The 18,168-nt window shown below is 49.4% G+C and overlaps 3 protein-coding genes across 10 annotated transcripts in view; 2 read left to right on the forward strand and 1 right to left on the reverse strand.

The window, feature by feature from the left end:
- Nucleotides 1-5,568, reverse strand: part of TTC7A (tetratricopeptide repeat domain 7A) — a 106,574-nt gene extending 101,006 nt beyond the window's left edge. For 2 of the 4 annotated variants that reach the window (XM_036334653.1, XM_036334655.1), the window contains exon 1: nt 5,121-5,304. In XM_036334653.1, the coding sequence (XP_036190546.1) occupies nt 5,121-5,304 (184 nt within the window). Of the gene's footprint in view, nt 1-5,120 lie in introns of all 4 variants that reach the window. The other 2 variants (XM_036334654.1, XM_036334656.1) reach the window with 2 other exon arrangements.
- The window catches only part of MCFD2 (multiple coagulation factor deficiency 2, ER cargo receptor complex subunit), a 37,092-nt gene continuing 24,071 nt past the window's right edge, over nt 5,148-18,168 (forward strand). The window contains exon 1 of one of the 5 annotated variants that reach the window (XM_036334662.1): nt 5,148-5,274. Coding sequence is in view for 2 of the 5 variants with exons in the window: in XM_036334663.1 (XP_036190556.1) it covers nt 17,510-17,515 (6 nt within the window). In the remaining 3 variants the exon portion in view is untranslated. The other 4 variants (XM_036334660.1, XM_036334661.1, XM_036334663.1 and 1 more) reach the window with 4 other exon arrangements.
- On the forward strand, nt 5,293-8,425 carry LOC118669028 (collagen alpha-1(I) chain-like). Its single transcript, XM_036334658.1, has 2 exons — nt 5,293-6,089; nt 6,181-8,425. The coding sequence occupies exons 1-2, from the start codon at nt 5,323-5,325 to the stop codon at nt 6,278-6,280; spliced, it is 867 nt and encodes a 288-aa protein (XP_036190551.1). The 5' UTR covers nt 5,293-5,322; the 3' UTR covers nt 6,281-8,425.

Raw genomic sequence — 18,168 nt, forward strand, 5'->3', positions numbered from 1 at the left:
TATTCCCATTTTATAGATGGAAATAAAAATATGCAATAGTATTACAGCCACAGCCCATAACAATAGAATAGCACAGCCAAAGAATAATCTGTCTCCCTGGCATCCCATGCAGAGCAAAGCTTCAGATACTTTAGAAATAAAGAACAGTTTAAGGTTAAAAACTAATAGTGCCCTGGCCAGTGGCTCAGTTGGTTGGAGCATCATCCCGTGCACCGAAAGGTTACCGGTTCCATTACTTGTCAGGCACTACCCATGTGGTCAAGTTGATCCCTGATTGGGTGCGTGCTGGAGGCAAATTGATCGATGTTTCTCTCTCTCCCTCTCCCTTTCTCTCTCTCTCAAATCAACAAAATCATTAAAAAAGAAAAAAGAGCCCTGGCCGGTTTGGCTCAGTGGATAGAGCGTCGGCCTGCGGACTGAAGGGTCCCGGGTTCGATTCCGGTCAAGGGCATGTACCTTGGTTGCAGGCACATCCCCAGTAGGAGATGTGCAGGAGGCAGCTGATCAATGTTTCTCTCTCATCGATGTTTCTAACTCTCTATCCCTCTCCCTTCCTCTCTGTAAAAAAATCAATAAAATATATTTTAAAAAAAAGAAAAAAGAAAAAAGGATTAATACTAATTCCAAGGGCAGGGATAAGAATTACAAGTTTTAGACTATTTTATAAATTAACACTTCAGGTCCTTCTCCAGAGCCATTTTCCCTCCTCTTCACCCCCACTCATTCTGTTTTGTTTAGCAGACACTCAGTAGGTGTTGGGAATTTACTTTCCTTTCTTTCTTGCTCACTTCTCCCTGCACCAATCTTTCTCTCCCCCCCTCCCCCCCGCCTCCCCGTTTCTTTCCATCCTATTATTCTCAACTGGCCAGTCTATGGAACTGAAGGATATTTTACAATTAAAAGTTCTTGATTTTCAGTTGTTAAACGAGAATCCAGGTGCATAGAGGCTTCCCTGTCCTTCTCTGAAGGTAGAACAAATTGCTTTTTATCATCGTATTGTCCAAAATCTACTCCCTACACGGTTTGGGTAAGGGGCCCAGCTTCTCCCCTGCTGGGGGCATCCCCTTCTTGACAGAATGAGACTCTGGGAGCCTGGATGCTGGTTCTGGCAGCCCAGCCCAGCCCCCTGCCCTTGACAGAGACTCAAATGAGGCCACCACCGAGTGGCTACCCTGTCTGCCCACCCCCTTGTTTTGAAGGACTCTGGCAGCTAGCTTCCTCTCTGCTCCTATCTTCTCCAGCCTCTCCAGGGTGCCAGGTCACAGAGACCCACTTCAAGGACACCTGCCTCCTCCCCGCACCCACATTTGCAGGACAGTGTTCACCTCTCCACAACCTGCCAATTCGCTCTCTGGAAACCTGGGTGCAGCCAGCAAGCCTGGCGTCCAGACCAGGCCCCTCCTCACCAGGTCACATGGGGACGTGGCGGTCTCCACAGCTGCTCACCTCACAGGGCTGCAGAGGGTGGGGGCCTTCCAAGCGTTGAGAGAGAAGGAAGAGGCTGAAACTAGTCAGAGGCCACCTGCCTCCAACACCCCTTCTAACTTCATCTGAAGAAACACTCTTTAACCACTTGGATAGGCTCTTTGTTTTTACGCGAACAAACCCCACCCCAGAGAGCTGTACTCCGGGGTTCCCCTGCTCCATCCTGATCAAATCTAAACCGGATGTGAGTTTGAAAGTAAGTGTGCAAAAAGGGGCAACCACCTTCCCCCTGGGTGGGTGGCCGGGAGCGGCCTCCCCAGACGGGAAAAGGGGGTAGGGCCCTTCTGAGGGAGCTTCTCCTAGTCCTTCACTCCCACCAGACCAGCAAGAAGCCCCCTCAGTGGGGCCCTCCCCTCCTATTCCCTGCAGTGAAATCCATGATTTGGGATTTCTAGCTTCTGAGGGAAACCCCACAGATGCGGCAGGGCCTCAGGGCCTCAGGCTGTAAAATGGGTTTCAACTGGGGGTTGGCTCCCCCTCAGTGCCTTCTTCCCCTCTCCCAAGTTTAGAACTGTTAAAGCTTCCAGGCACTGACGGGAAGAGTCCAACTGGCCAGGTGGGACTTTAAGGAACTCCCTCCTGAGTTGCAGGGGGTCAGTTCCAACAACACCACCCCGCAGAAAACAGCCTCTCAGTCCCTCAAGTGATCAAGAACCCAATGGAACCCTAGACAGTTTGGCTCCGTGGATAGAGCGTCAGCCCATGGACAGAAGGGTCTTAGGTTCGATTCTGGTCAAGGGTATGTACCTAGATTGATGTTTCTCTCTCTCATTCTCCCTTCCACTCTCTATGAAAATCAATGGAGAAAATATCCTTGGGTGAGGATTAACAAAACAAAAAAAGAAAGAAAGAGAAAGAAAGAAAGAAAGAAAGAAAGAAAGAAAGAAAGAAAGAAAGAAAGAAAGGGGGCTTTTCTAGGAAAAAAAAAAAAAAAAGAACCCCATGGAGAGAGAACCAAGATAGCAGACAATCCAAAAGAAAAAGCTCCATGCATGGGCTTTGGGAGTCACTGTTTTCCTTGCTCATGTGCATGCGTGCATTTGGGGATAGTGTATCTGGATTTAACAGTGGGGAAAAAATCACTGACCCCAAAATTGACAGGAGAGACCTCCCACCATCCTTCAATCTCCCTCTGTGCTGGTCAGTTCCCACAGTGAAGCCAGGCCAGGCTCCATATGCCCCACTCGGTTACTAACAGACTTGGTTGCAGGGGCTCAGGCTTGGGGACAGGCTCTGCCACATACACATCATGTGACTTCTCTGAGTCTTGGTGTCCCTGTGTTTAAAATGGGGACAATAGCCCTGCTGGTGTGGCTCAGTGGTTGAGCGTCGACCTATGTTCGATTCCCGGTCAGGGCACATGCCTGGGTTTTGGGCTTGATCCCTGGTAGAGGGCATGCAGGAGTCAGCTGATCAAAGATTCTCTCTTATTTATGTATCTCTCTCTCTCTCTCCCTTCCTCTCTGAAATAAATTATTTAAAACAAAAATATAATGGGGACAATAATTCCTGTCCTCCCCACAGAAATTATAGAGCCCTAGCTGGGTTGGCTCACTGGATAGGGCATCAGCCCGTGGACTGAAGGGTCCCAGGTTCGATTCCAGTCAAGGGTACTTATCTCAGTTGCAGGCACGATCCTGGCCCTGGCCTGGGTATGTGCAGGAGACAACCAAGTGATGTGCCTCTCTTACATCGATGTTTCTATCTCTCTCTGTCTCTCCCTCTCCCTTCCACTCTGTCTAAAAATTGATGGGAAAAAATATCCTCGAGTGAGGATTAACAAAAAAATAAAAAAGGAAAAAATAGAGAAAGCACTTTATACCATACCATTTATAAACTGTCATACCAGTGTTTCCCAATAATGCTTCATAGAATATAGTAAGGGAAGTCTGAGAAATGTGGTATTTATACTCTAACCTTGGCTTTAACATCACATGCAGCTGAGCATATTAAAGGCCCTTATAAGTCCTGCAGTTTAAACATCTGTTTAACGATATTTAATCCATTAGGTCTAATTTCTTAACTTGTGTGGCTCTCTAAACTCTTTCTTTCTGGGATACCAATGAATAAACATTCAATGTCTTGAGACCGCTAGAGAATAGCTTAGGAAATACAGCCCAGTATGGACGGAAGGAGGCCTGGTTCCTGTCTTGGTCCCAGTGTGTTTCTCTGCAGTGCCAACCTGACTCAGATTCCCATATCTTTGAGAAAACCCCAATGCCTTCTGTGTGGGTCACTTTCCATTTCCCACCCTCACCAGACTTACCCCATATCAACCCATACAGGGGATAGAGGGGAACCTGTAATTTATCTATTCTGCCCTAAAAGGGGGGGCTCACCAGCTTCTCCCATATATGTACCAGCTCTGGCCACTGCCACACTTAGAACTACCTCAAAGGTTCAACCTGACTGCCCGTCCCTGCCACCTAGCCCCCCTCAGTGTCCTATCCTTCCCCCTCAGTGGACAGACACATTCTGCCCTTTCCACTGTCAGAGGTCAGTACACATTCTGCTACTTCCTGAGCCCCACCATCTAATGCGCAATTGCCCTCTGGTCACCTCCCTGCCTCCCTGTCCATTTTGGCAACTCTTCAGGCTGGGATTTGGTGCTACACATCTTTGAGAGGTAAGACTACAAGCGATTACAAGGATGTGCTGAGAAATCGGGGTTTAAATCCTGATTCCACCACTTATCAACAGGATGATCAAGTTACTTAACTCCCCTGTGCATCAGTATCCTTATCTGTAAGTGGGGCAAACAAGAGTACCTGCTTCTTGGGGTTGCTGGGAGGAATTAATGAGTCCATTAAAGTGCTTAGGACAGTGTCTGGCACACAGTGAGTGCTAGGTAAGTGTTAGCTATTACTATTATTTTCATTCCTTCTCCACAGAGCCTTCCACAGGCAGTGTTTAAAACTCTTTATAACTGGGTGTATTTACTTCCTTCCACAAGGCTCTGAAGCGCTCAAAGATAGGGCTCAGAGAGGGCTCTCCAGGCTGAGCTGAAGGCACCAGGGACAGGATTTGAGGTTGGAGCCGGGGGCGGGGTTCCCCCACTGCCACATCAGGGTACTTTCCCACCCAGGAGCCCAGCCCTACTGCTAACGCCACGAGCTGCCAGGGCTAGAAGGGTCCCGAGCCCGGCCACAAAGGAGGAAACTGAGGCTTACCGGGCCTCTTTCACACTTCACCACCTCACCCCCGTGATCATCAACCCCTCCGAGTAGGTCTGTTGTGGACAGAGCTCCCGCTGTCAACTTGACTTGGGGGAAGGCATGGGGAGACACACAGTGTTCACCTGATGGGAGCTCAAAGGTGGTGCAAGAGTCCAGCCCAAGCCCTAATCTGACACGTGCCCATACCACCATTTCACAATAGATGGAGTTGCCCACATGATCCTAAAGGGCAGAGAGCAAAAGACGATCCCCCCTTTCCCCAAAGCACCCAACCTGCACGGGTTTTCTCCTGGGGCAGGAAAGCCGTTCTAACTGCCCGGGCACTCCCTAGACTAGCACGACAGGAAGGGTAATACCAAAGACGGCCGGCGAGGCTGGGGGCAGTCGGGGCGCACTTCCTGGAGGAGGAGGCGCGTTTCGCGCGCTCCAGCTAGCGAACCAGCCCCTTCCCTCACTCACCGGCGTCCGGGGGGGTGAATAAGGCGCTCGAGATGGCTCTTCGGTTGCCTCCACCACTGGGCAGGACCAGCGCCCTCATCTGCCGGACCAGCTGGGGCATGCGGTCCCAGAGGCCCTCGGCGCGGCAGCGCTCCAGCTCGCTCTCTACCTTCAGGTGGGAGCTGTGTGAGCCCTTCGCAGCCATCTTCGCGCGGGCGCTGTCATGGGAGGTGCGGCTAAGAAGTGGAGACCCGGCCGGGGGCGGCGTCCCGGCTGGGGCGCACAAGCAGGCGGGGTCGACGAGGGCGCGGACGGCGTCCGGGGGCCCGGGGGCAGCGGGGGCCCAGGCGGCGGCGGGAGAGCAGCAGCAGCAGCACTGATTGCAGCGCCCGGCGCCTCCGGGCTGGGGCTCCGGCCGCGCGGCCCGGACGCGTCCAGAAGCAGCCTCCGCCTCTGCTGCAACTGCCTCTGTCGCTGCTGCCTCCGCCGCTGCTGCAGCTGCTGCCACAGCCCCCGCCCCGAGCCCGGGCGCCGCCAGCTGCGGACCCGCCCCTGGCCTCCGCTCCACCTCCGCGAGGGCGTGGCGCGGCTCCGGGGAGGCGGGCGCGCCGGCGGCCAGCGGGGCCACAGCCGCCAGGCCCCCGAGAAGCGCTCGCGGCCGCCCCGGCGCCAACCGCCCGCCACCCGCGCGGCGGACTCGGCCTTCACTTTAATGCTGGGCGGAGTCCCGGAGCCCGGGGGCGCCCGGCTGCCCGCCCCCTCCCCACCCACTGGGGCTCTTGGCCTGGGAGACCCCCGCCCCGACGTTCCGGCTTTGTGTGATGGCTCCGTCACCACTGCTGCCCTCGACACGTCACAAATCCGAGGAGAGGCCGGCCGGCCGGGAGTCCCCAACCCCGAACGCGAGCCTCCCCGGAAACCCGCCTCCGCCGCGTGGGTCCTGCCCGGCTCCCTCCGGGGAACGCGCGGGCCTGGCGCGCCACCCCCGGGGTACGCGGGAGAAAACAGGCGGGTTTTGAGTCTCTCGACTCCATGGACGTCTCCGCTCTAACAGGCTGTTTCTTTCCTTTTTTTTAAACAGCGGAGTTCCTCTTTCCAACTTGACTCCCTTACCTAACCGACTGTCCTCAGCAGAATCCAGTTGCCCTGGATTTCTTAAAGGTTTTAAGCTGTTTCTCTAACTTGGTATTTATTTATTTCTTCCTTCTGGTGTCTAAAGACTGTGATCAAGGCTGTCCTGCGCTCTTGGCAAGGCTTAGCCTGGCTCTGTGGGGTACTAAGAAGTTCAGAGGATTACTTGGTGGCCTGTGGGGAGGGGCAGACCAACAACGCCCTGTGCCTGGTACAGGTTCTGGTGGCCCCACCTCCGGGGTGCCCTCGGTTTAGTCTTGTGTAGGGATGGAGGCCATCACGCATAAAATCACAGTAAGACCAAAACAAAGAGCAAGGAAACAAAAAAACCACCTCCCTGTGTGTAAGCGAAGACTCCAGAGAACGGGGGTGTCAGGGCAAGCTTTTAAGTATAGATTCCTAAGACCCCTCAAGTAGGTCTTTCCCACTGCCGGCACGTGACCTTGAGAGTGAGCATGGCCACTCAGTGTTGGGAGCCTCTGGACAGCTGTAAACGTGGGAAGGCTTTTGTCAAGAGGAACCCAGGCTCCTGGTGCTTATCCCACTGGGCCCTTGGCGCTGCAGCCACGGGAGGGGGGTGGGGGTGGGGGGTAGTGTTATCAGTGGAAGGCAGTCTTCCTGCCCCCCACCCCATCCTCCTAGATACCTCCTCTCCAGATTCCAAATGTAGCTCCATTCCTTGCTTAGCAGGCAGGGTTTCCTGAACTTGGAGGCTGTGCTGAGTACCTGGGGTCTGTCCTGATCTCCCAGAATCCAGGAGATAAGCGAAGAAAAATTGGGACAGCTCTGGCAGTTAGAATTTGCTCAGTTTACACACATTCCTCCTTGCCTACTACTGTCAGCTCCTCTAGCTGGCTTTTGGTTAGTTGCCCTTGGCTGCCCTTGCTAGTTACCAGAACCGGATTTTGCTAGGAGAATGATTTGAGCATGTCCTTCCGGGGAGGGTGGCCTGAGAACACCCTGTGATTTACCCCAGATCTGGCAGTCCCCAGAGTCAGCCCTGGGGCAGACAAAGAAAAGCAGAGTTGATAAGCAGGAGGCAATCTTTATGGAAAAGAAAAACTCCCTCATTTCTGCGGTCCTTTGCCAATCCTGCCCCCAGGTTGCAGCACTCCAGGGAACTAGCTGAAGGGGAATGGCTCCTTGTTTCTTTGACAGGTGTTCCAATATGTGTGTAGGCATGGGCCCAGGTGGGGAGGAACATCCCTTGCACTAGGCGGGGAAAGCCCTGCCAAGTATCATGGTTTAAACTTATGATGAGAAGAATTTATCTCAGTCTATTGAGATCTTGCTTCTAGGCGCATCCTTTGTTTGGCTCAAATATATTTTTATAATACAGAAACAAAAAACTTATCATGAGCTGCTCCTCAATACTGTGGAACACCTGCCTTCATGGCTCTTCTCCAGCAGAGATAAGACCCCAGCCTGCTAGTGACCAGCTTTTTGGGGGGACAGTAAGAGACTACAGTGGGGCCTTGACTTATGAGTTTAATTCATTCTGAGACCGAGCTCGTTAAGGAGCTCGTTAACTCAAATTACTCTATCAACTCAATGCAAAAAATCAGCCAAGAGACAGCTGGTATCTCAAAAAACTCGTAAGTCAAGGCCCCACTGTATAGGCACAACAACCATGACTAATTAGTAACATTTGCCAAAATCAAAGGCATATAAAAAGGGTGGTGGTGGTTTTTATTTTTTAATCTGAAATCTCTTAGGTGAAAGTTTAGGACAAATTCTGATTGCTACCAAGATAACTTGCTGATCAGGTAAAGCTGAGCTCAGAGGAAGTAATGAAGTTCATAGGAGGTATTGATTTACTTCTTACCAGTGTCTATGTGGCCTCCACTTTCAGTTCTTGGTTATCAGGGTTCTCTCCAGCTACTCTTCAGTTTATTATTCAAGATGATTTTTTCTGTATTTAAGTTGTAATTTAAGTTTGGTCCTGGGAGGGTGTCAGCGTAGCTTCCATTTAATCTGCCGCCATTTCCCTGCTCTGAATCTATATCTTGCCTACTGGGTTTCTCAGTGGGACAATAGGAGGCGATATGAAGACTCCTTTCTCCTTCAGGCTTTTGATTATTAGTTTTATTCCTTCTGTAGCACCTTGTTTTAGAGCAGTGGTTCTCAAATGCTGCTACCCTTTAATACAGTTCCTCATGTTGTGGTGACCCCCAATTTCATTGTTACAAATTGAACATAATTAAAGCATAGTGATTAATCACAAAAACAATATGTAATTATATATGTGTTTTCCGATGGTCTTAGGCGACCCCTGTGAAAGGGTTGTTCGACCCCCAAAGGGGTCGCAACCCACAGGTTGAGAACCGCTGTTTTAGAGGCTATTGTGCAAATTTGGGTAAAGGTTTAGGTAGGTCATTCTGAACCTTGATGAGTTTAGTCTGGAAGAATATCATTAGAATTGTTTGCCCACAAAAGAGCTTCAATCTGTGCTTGATCTACACAAAAAGTACTGGTACAACAACATCCAAGTTAGCCAGGACCTCATTATGAATAGAGATGTCCTCTGGGACTGGAGGGAAGAGACCATCAGGACACAGTAAATCCCTTGCTATTAAGTTAATGATTGTCACAAAGGAAAAACCTCTTTGGTTAAAGATTCTAGGCTAAAAAGGGGGAAAAAAAGGTTCAAGGGTGACAGTTATACGGGTTGGCGGGGGGTGGGGGGGGTGGTTCCTGGAGAAGGTGCGATGAGGATTATTAACTAGATGCATGACTGGAATAGTTTGTTGACTCCAAGGAACATGCTGTATAGTAGTGCTCAGGTTTAAGATTGATATTATTGTGCCCATATCAATCAAAAAGTTGTAATGTTATCCTTTAATTTTTAGAGAAATGTTTCCTTGCAGGTTTAAGAATAGAATGTGAAATGGAACACCTTCATTGATAACTTTTTTCTTTTCTGTTTTTTTAGTTTCTTAGTTCTAGAGCTCTTTCAATATAGACTCTTTCAAGATTTTGATCATAGCATAATAAGTCCCTATTTCTGGTTTAAGGCCATTCACAAAAAGTTAAGAGGGAGAGAGCCAAAGTCAAGTCGGCTTCAGGATTTACTCCTCAATACTGTCCCTCCTTTTTCTTTTTAAAGTTTATCTTTATTGTTGAAAGTATTACAGATGTCCCCTTTGTTTTTTCCCCCTTTGGCCACCTCCATCCCACATCCACCCCTCCCAGGCCTTCAAGTTCATGGGCTATGAATATATGCATATAAGTTCTTCAGTTAATCTCTCCCTTCACCAAACCCACCATGTTTTTTGCCTTGAAGAACTGAATCAGAGTACCATCTATTTCCACAGGAAAGTTAAAAGATAGTTTACCAAAGACCTTGACCACCATCTATAGCTTTTCTAAACCCCTTCAATTTCCTATGCAATTTAAGGTCTTTTAAGTCACCAGAGGTCTTCGCATTCTGAAAAAAAATATATATATATATATATATATTGTTTCAGAGAGGAAGGGAGAGGGAGAGAGAGATAAAAACATCCATGATGAGAGAGAATCATTGATCGGCTGCCTCCTGCATGCCCTCCACTGGGGATTGAGCCTGAAACCCAGGCATATGCCTAGACCAGGAATCAAACCATGACCTCCTGGTTCATAGGTCGACACTCAACCACTGAGCCACATGCTGGGCCCATTCTGACTTTTTTACATCTGAGCTTCCTACTAATGTATGAAGTAATTTATATATATTTGGATGCTCTGGACTAGATGTCCCTCAAACTATCCTAAATTCCTCTGTGATGTTCTCTGTCTTGTGTAGGCCTTGAAGAGTCTTTGATGATGGTTTTCAGCTGAGAACAAAACCAGAGCTTAAAAGTCACCATAAGAGATGTTTTTCTATGTGGAAGGAGGTTTACCCTAAAGAGGGAAGTGAGGTTTGGGGTATCTGGCCAGCCAGGAGGGGAGGAGATTAGGTCAGAGGGAGTGAAGGATAGCCTTTTCAACTCACCTTAGCCATTCTGCCTCCCCCTGCAAAAAAAAAAACAACAAACAAACAAAAAAACAAACAAAAAAAACAACAACAAAAAACTCCTAAGGGGACCTGAGTGTCTGCCTTTTGATGATTTTAGCAGTTTTAGACTTTAAACAACAGCTTTGCTCCATCTGCTTTTCAAATAATTTATTTTTCTCTTCTGTCTTTTAAAAAACATACTTGTGAAAAATAACACAATTAAAGGCAAGTGCATACAGTAATTATTATAAAGCAGTGAGAGGAAAATAGAGTAGAGGAGCTGTTCCCTGGACACAGGGACCTCTCCCCCAGGACGGCGCTGCTCTCTTCTTCCTGCAGCTGGGGCTGCAATCTTAGAGCTGCAGCCACCCTGCCTGACTCTGAGAGCCTGGGGCTGCCCAGCCTTCTACTGTCCAGCCCACTGGAGGACTGCAGTGCCTTCTGCTCCGCTCCAGGCCTACTGTGCATGGTACCCAGGAGTCCTTGTCCATCACAGTGAGCAGGTGTAGATAGATGCTTCTGATAGACTTCTCTGGATTGGGCTTTCCAAACTACTCAGAACTTCAAGGGAAAGGTTCTAATTGTGAAGGATAAAGGTTATGTGAAATATGGAGTAAGTCTGTATGGATGTTGCAAGAAAAGTAAGACAGTACACAATAGTGTTTAACAATAAATTTTCTCCTTAAACTTGGATGGAGAGTGTTGTGGATTAAAATCCTCTTTGCAATTCTAGTAATAAACCTTCAGGGTGGCACCTAAAATGGACCTGCTTTCTCCTCCTAGTTCCCTTCTCTACTTTCAAGCACTAAGGAAACCTTTGGAGCAGCCGTCGCCAGCCTGTGGTCCATGGACCACTGGTGGTCTGTGAGGTCCGAAAGGTTGGCAACCGCTGCACTAGAGGATGAGCCATCAATCAGTACAAAGAGGTTCTATAAACACTCTGGATGATTCTTTGACTGTAAGGAAGCTTCTAATCTTCTTTCAGAAGGATCATTTTCTGTCATTCGAAACTTTACCCTTTTCTGAAAAAGAATGCTCTGTCAAAAGAAGTCCCTTCTAATTTTAATGTGTTTTCTCCATGTCTAGGGTGGTCCTCGAGTGTACCTTAGACCCTGAAAACACTTATCCCTCTAATCACTTACAAAGAATAATGAATCAATCAATGACCGAGCAGAGGGTTTGAACTAATTCTTGGAGTAAACACTGTGGCTGGGAAAACTCAAGAATGAGTAACTGCCTCTGTTCATGCAGTGGCTATCATGCTGAAAAGTGCCTTGTCAATAGAAATTTTGTAAATTAAATCTTAGGCAAAAATCCTATATAATAAAAGGCTAATATGCAAATAACCAAACGGCCGAGCAACCGGTTTCTATGACGCACACTGAACACCAAGGGGTGTGTGCGGAACATGGCGGGTGTTGGTAGCAGGTGGCAGAGCATGGAACATGGCAGGTGTTGGCCGCAGTGAGATGGTGGAGCAGGTGAGCAGGGGCACCAGACCAAGGCAGGGCACTGGTCACTGTCATTGGGGCGAGCCTCTGGTGGTTACTGAAAATTCTTTGCTTCTGTGCACCACGGTCCTGCCTGGCACGCGCACCCGCTGCTGGCACCCGACGCCAGCCCCGATGGCTCGGAGCCGTCAGCGGGTGGGAGCAGTCAGTGGGTGAAAGCAGTGGCTGCTGGCTCTGATTACCCCTCAGGGCTTCTCCACCTCCCCCTGTTCCTAAGGGGCGACTGGGCAGCCAGTCGCCACTCACACCCACTGCTGGTGCAGGCCCCAATTGCTCTGCGCCCTCAGCGGGTGTGAGCGGGGCCAGCGCTGTCAGTACGTGGGAGTGGCAGTGGCAGGAGTGGGGCTGTCGGTAGAAAGGGGACTGGGGGCCATGGAGGATGGGTGGAGACCCGCCCCTGTGCCCACTGCAACCTCGTAGCCCACAGTTTCTTTCAAGGTGCACAAATTCATGCACTGGGCCCCTAGTGATCATCATAAAAAATGCCTTCTATAAGAAGAGACTTTCATAATGTGAACAGTCTGACTGTAACTATTGTGTTTGTTTAGCTAACGGCCTCTGTGTGTCCCAGTCTCATGACTGAATGCCCAAGTACTTGACCTCAACTCTCACCTACTCGGTAAAGCCTTACCCTGCCACCCAGGTCTTACAGTTTATATTCTTTCATCTCTGCACTAAATTTTAACATGGTCTGTGTCCTACAGTTCAGCTCTTTTCAATGTTCAATTCCTGCAATGCTTAAAAAAAATAATACTTAATACATTAAAAATGTTTCTCTTGCTGCTTCCCTTCTTTTCTATATTTCTGTCATTGCAACCTTCAGTATATTTATAATAAGAATTTCAGGTATAGGTTAATAGGTGTCACTGTGAAAAATAAAATTTAAAAAGCTTACCATTAAAATTGATTAACTGATTCATTCACACACCACCACCATCCCCCCCTTCACTTATATTATTAAAACTATTAGATGGTGGGTCAAGAAGAGAAAACAATTATTAATTTTGCTTAGAGAAGAATAAACTGTAATGGTGGGAATTTTGAGGGAAATCAGGAGACAAGTCACCTTACAGGTGATATGATCAAGTTAATTTATTCTGAGCAGGTATGTGTCAATATTTTACTAAAAAAAAAACAAACAACAAGTGCAGTGCACTGAACTGACCTGTTTAAAAAAAAATACTGAAAGCTGAGTAGAAGCGGCCCAGATCCCTAAAGGTCAATTTATGGAAGGATCAATTAGTTCAACGTCCATACTACCCCCCAATTTGCCAAATGTGCAAGTTACCAAAAACTTAGAGCACTCTTGAAACTATCCAATGACTATTAAGGTATTTTTTATGAATACCACATGTAACATTTTTATTCTTCCAGGTATTATTTTCCAATATTCTAATTCAAAACATTCATATTTAACATATTCTAGAATGCTTTTATTCATGAATGCGTTTCATAAATGTATTTACGTTTCTTTCAAAACATCTTGAAATTATGGTAAGATAAATCAAACTTTCTATTAATTGGAAAGCTAAGCTCATAAGAAAGTAGATGAAATCATGTAAGGAGAGTGGGAACTCAGGCTAGAACCCTGGGTGCCTTAACATTTATAAGTTGAACAGAAGGTGAGAAGTCAGTGAAACGAATCCTAGAAAGAATAGACAGGCCTGGTCAGAGTGGCTCAGTTGGTTGAGGTCGAAAGGTTGCCAGTTCGATTCCAGGTCAGGGCACATGCCTGGGTTGTAGGTTCAATCCCTGGTTGGGCACCTACAGAAGGCAACAGATTAATGTTTCTCTCTCATATCGATGCTCCCCCCTCCCTTTCTGTCTCTAAGCATGTCCTCAGGTAAGGAATTAAAAAAAAAAAAAGGCCAGTGAGATAGGACTGCATGATATCAGAAAACACGAGATGGAAGTGTTTCAAAGTGGGGAGTGGTTGGCTGTGATGAACAGCACTGAGAGGGTAAGTAGAAAGAGAGGAGAAGGTACCATTGGATTTGCATGAAGATTGCAGTTTCATTAGTGTGGTAGTGAAGAAACCAGAGGGAAAGGGTATTTGACGGTAGGAATGGTTTATTAGAGAGGGAACAATTGGTGATTCAAGAGAAGGAAGAGGATAAGATCCGCAGAAGTGGAGGCATTGGTATCAGATACTGAGCTTCTTTTTTAAAAAAATAATTCTTTATTGTTGAAAGTATTACATATGTATCCCCTCTTCCCCCCTTGGCCCCCTCTAGCACGCTTCCCCCCCCCCAAAAAAAAGCCTTCAGCACTGTATTGTCTGTGTCCATGGATTATGCATATATGCATACAAGGTCTTCAGTTGATTACCTCCCACCCACCCACCCTCCCCCACCTTCCCTCTCAGATTCTGCACTCTGTTCCATTCTTCAAGTCTCTGGATCCACTCCGCTCATTAGTTTATTTTGTTACTTAGATTCCACATGTGAGTGAGATCATGTGATACTTGTCTTTCTCTGACTGACTTATTTCACTTAGCATGATACTCTCCAGGTCCATTCATGCTGTCACAAAGGGTAAGAGAGCCTTCTTTTTTACTGCTGCATAGTATTCCGTGGTATAAATGTACCACAGCTTTTTTATCCATTCATCTACTGATGGCATTTGGGCTGTTTCCAGATCTTAGTGATTCTAAATTGTGCTGCTATGAACATAACGGTGCATACATTCTTTCTGATGAATGTTTCAGGTTTCTTAGGATATAGTCCTAGAAGTAGGATCACTGGGTCAAATGGCAGATCCATATTTAATTTTTTGAGGAAACTCCATACTGTTTTCATAATGGTTGCACCAGTCTGCATTCCCACCAGCAGTACTAGGGTTTCCTTTTCTCCACATCCTCACCAGCACTTGTCATTTGTTGATGGTAGCCATTCTGTCAGATGTGAGATGGCACCTCATTGTCATTTTGATTTGCATCTTTCAGATGATTAGTGACATTGAGCATGTTTTCATATGCCTCTTGGCCATCTTGTCCTCTTTGGAGAAGAGACATTGAGTTTCTTGAAGAATGAGACCAGGTCTTATTTGTACTTGTATCTCTAGTATCTCCCAGTACATAGAAGGCACTCAAGAAGTATTACTGAATTATTGAACAAATGAACAAATGGAAAAATAGATGGATGGCAGGTGCAGGGCTGGAAAATGAATGATATCAAACTAAAACTTCAGAGTAAGGAAAAGAGAAGAGGTCCTGGATTAATAAGGTATCTTCAGGGACTTTGGGATCCTGGGTCTTGTCTCTGGGATAGGGTAGACAGATTTCAAACTCAGATGAAGATGAGAAGGAATAAGTGACTATTGAAGGCAGTTGCCTTAGCTAACTTTCAAGGCACGGATCTGCTAAAACCAACTGCAGTGAGGGTTCTGAGACCATTTACTTTCTTTCTCTTTTTCCGAATCCAGGCTCATATGAAAAGTGATTATGTGTCTTTACAGAGCCAAACGGGAGGAGGTTCTAATAAATGACAGTGCCACATTCAGTTACCCATCCGGCCAATAGCTACCCACTGAATGACAGTCTTGTATGGAGGGAAAGGTATAAGGGCAGGGTTACGCAGGGCTTATCTGTTCGTTTCTTTTGCTTATGGGTGTGTGTTTTCTATTTTTATGAATGCTTGCCTTCTATTGAGATAGCAGCTGATTTCACGAACTGCACAGGTGAGGTGGTGTTTGAACTGGGCCACCCCTAGTCTTGGTGGGACTCCCCTGTGGGTGAGTCGGTGTTGCAGAAGGCGGCTCTGTGGAATGGAGAAAGCAGAGCATGGAAGCAGGCCCGTCCTGGAAACACAGGACTCCAGGCCGGCTCCAGCGTCTTCCAGCCCTTTCATTAGGAAAGGATTTAGGATTCCCATTTTTTTCCAGTTTGCAAGTGACGTGGAGGCGGAGCTGGAAGCTAGTCTTGGCGTCTGCTCGGATGGTTTTGCCCCTCTACGTCCTACGCGGTCTACGTTCCTCGGGGTTTCCTAGCAACCTCCCGGGCCCGCCTGGCAACCTCCCGGACCCCTGGGTGCCCAGGTTGATCACACCGGGCTGCAGCCGAGTGTCGCCTTCGGGAAGCAGGAAGAACGGCGTCCGCCCGACCCTCGGGCCCGTTACACGTGGGATCTCCAGAGCCGTCCACCCTGCGCGTCGCCGGGCGAGGGCGGGGCCTCGCGGCGGCCAATGGGCGGGCAGAAGGGAGCGCGCCTGCGCACGGCAGGCCGGGGGGCGGGGCCGGGAGAGGCGCTGAGGACGGGGGCTGGCGAGGCTCACGCGGGGTCGCTGCGTGTCTGGCAAAGTTGGGCAGCTGCGGGCCGCGAGGGTGAGTGACCCGGGAGCAGCCCAGGGGCGGCTGCGGCCGGTGAGGCCCGAGTCCCCACCTGGGGGAGGAGGCCGTGGGGCGGCGCCAGGGGTCCTCAGCGGGGCTGGGTCCCGGCGCCCCTCTGTGGTCCTGGGCGCCGCGCTCGGGGTGAGAGGCTGGAGGGCCTGCGTGGGGGTCTCAGCCCCCGAGCCGCCTCGGGAGGCTTAGCCGGCTTAGAAGCAGAGTCTCTCTCTCTCTCTCTCTCTCTCTCTCTCTCTCTCTCTCTCTCTCTCTCTCTCTCTGTCTCTCTGTCTCTCTGTCTCTCTCTCTCTCGGCGGGCCGCTGGGGGCTGTGAAGCCAGATGGCCCTGCCGGGGCCGATCTCCGCCCTCTTGGAGGACCGGCCGTGGGCATGACTCCATCTGCTGCTGGCACCCCCTCTCCTGCGACCCTCGCCCTCCTCCCCCTCCCCCTCCCCATCTCCTCCTGGAAGAGACAACAAGCAGGTCCCGTCTGGCCGGGCGAGCTTGGTTAGGCTGTGCCCGGGAGTGGGAAGGCGAGGGGAGGTGATTTCCTCTTGTGCTCCCTACCTGGGCATGGGCACTGCCACCCACCCGGTGCCCAAGCCACAACCTGGGCGTCATGCTCGCCTCCCGTGCTCCTCGCCACCCATATCGGATCCATCACAAATCTCTCTTGGGTACGTCCGCTCCTCCACGCCCGGCCTCTCTGCTCCAGCTGGCTCAGGCCGCCGTCCCCTCTGCCCCGGCTGCCGCAGGAGCCGCCTGACTGGTCCCCTGCTTGTCTTTGATGATCATCTGGAGCTGGTTCCCTACGGGAGAGCCAGGGTGATGGTCTGAAAGCGCACACCTGGTCACCACACCATTCCCTTCCCGACCTTTGAGGAGCTTCTCGTTGCTCTTCCACGCTCTCCAACAGGGCTCGCAAGCCCCTTCCTCCCCTGTCCTGTTTTCACTCTTAACTCACCAGTCTCTGCTGAGTCTCCAGCCATATTGGACTGTGGAGTTCCTGGGTTGACCAAGTGCCCTCTAGGCTCAGGTGTCGGCTATATCATGTTCCCTCCCCCTGAGGTGCTGTCCTTTGGTTGGGAAAAGTGGTCCTTAATGAAGTTCTCCAGGTGTGGGCTGTGTGTCTTACTGGTCCGCAGGTTGTAATCTGTGTGAGTGGGCTTTGCCTCGGTCATAGTCCTGTCCTCAGTACCTTGTGCAGCACCGGCTGTTAGTAAAGGGTATGTTAGTTCCATATATAAATGAAGCATGGCAGCTCCTTGGGCTCCCCAAGATGAATAAGTAGACCCAGGTACCAAATGCCTGCACTTCCAGAATCTGTTCTCAACCCCCAACCCCTGTAGAGGTTGCTTTGGCCTAGGAACTTGGTTCTTTTCTCATCCTCAGCTCAGGCCCATGGAGGTTTCAAACGGGGAAGTACCGATCTGAGCTTTTCTTTGGCATTGACTCGGGGTTCAGGATGTCTGGATGTTGGTGAGTGTGGCTGCTCTGAGTTTGGATTCTTAACCGAGGGCCTTCGGTGTGAGGGAAAAGCTGTTAACGGCTGCTGTGGGCTTGATGGGAGGAAGGCTGGCTCCAATCTCTTCGGTGCTGGTAGGACAAACTACATAATGGGAGGGGTGGGTGGGCCAGGCCGCACCAGTGGTGGGAAGGCTGCAGAGGGAAGTTGTTTTTCCAGCTTAGGCCAGATCTTCTGTGATAGGGAACGACATACCTAAGGCCCAGGCCCCCTGCTCGGATTCAGACGTGAAGGCCTGCTGCCTGTAGGTCAGCTCAGCACTTGGTGATACATTTAGCAGGGGATAGAAGAGACAGAAAAGATGGGTTCCCAGGCCTCAGAGCCGGAGGAGAAAAGAGAAGCAAAAGGAGAACAATACCGTATGTTAAGGCAGGGGTGGGCAAACTTTTTGACTCGAGGGCCACAATGGGTTCTTAAACTGGACCGGAGGGCCGGAACAAAAGCATGGATGGAGTGTTTGTGTGAACTAATATAAATTCAAAGTAAACATCATTACATAAAAGGGTACGGCCTTTTAGTTTTTTAGTTTGCCCACGGCTGTGTTAAGGCCAGATGAGTGTGAGAAGCTGCAGACTTGAGGTCAGAGGAGGGGACAATGGATCTGGGC

This window comes from Myotis myotis, unplaced genomic scaffold (assembly GCF_014108235.1).
Source record: "Myotis myotis isolate mMyoMyo1 unplaced genomic scaffold, mMyoMyo1.p scaffold_m19_p_14, whole genome shotgun sequence".
Classification (NCBI taxonomy): Eukaryota; Metazoa; Chordata; class Mammalia; order Chiroptera; family Vespertilionidae; genus Myotis; species Myotis myotis.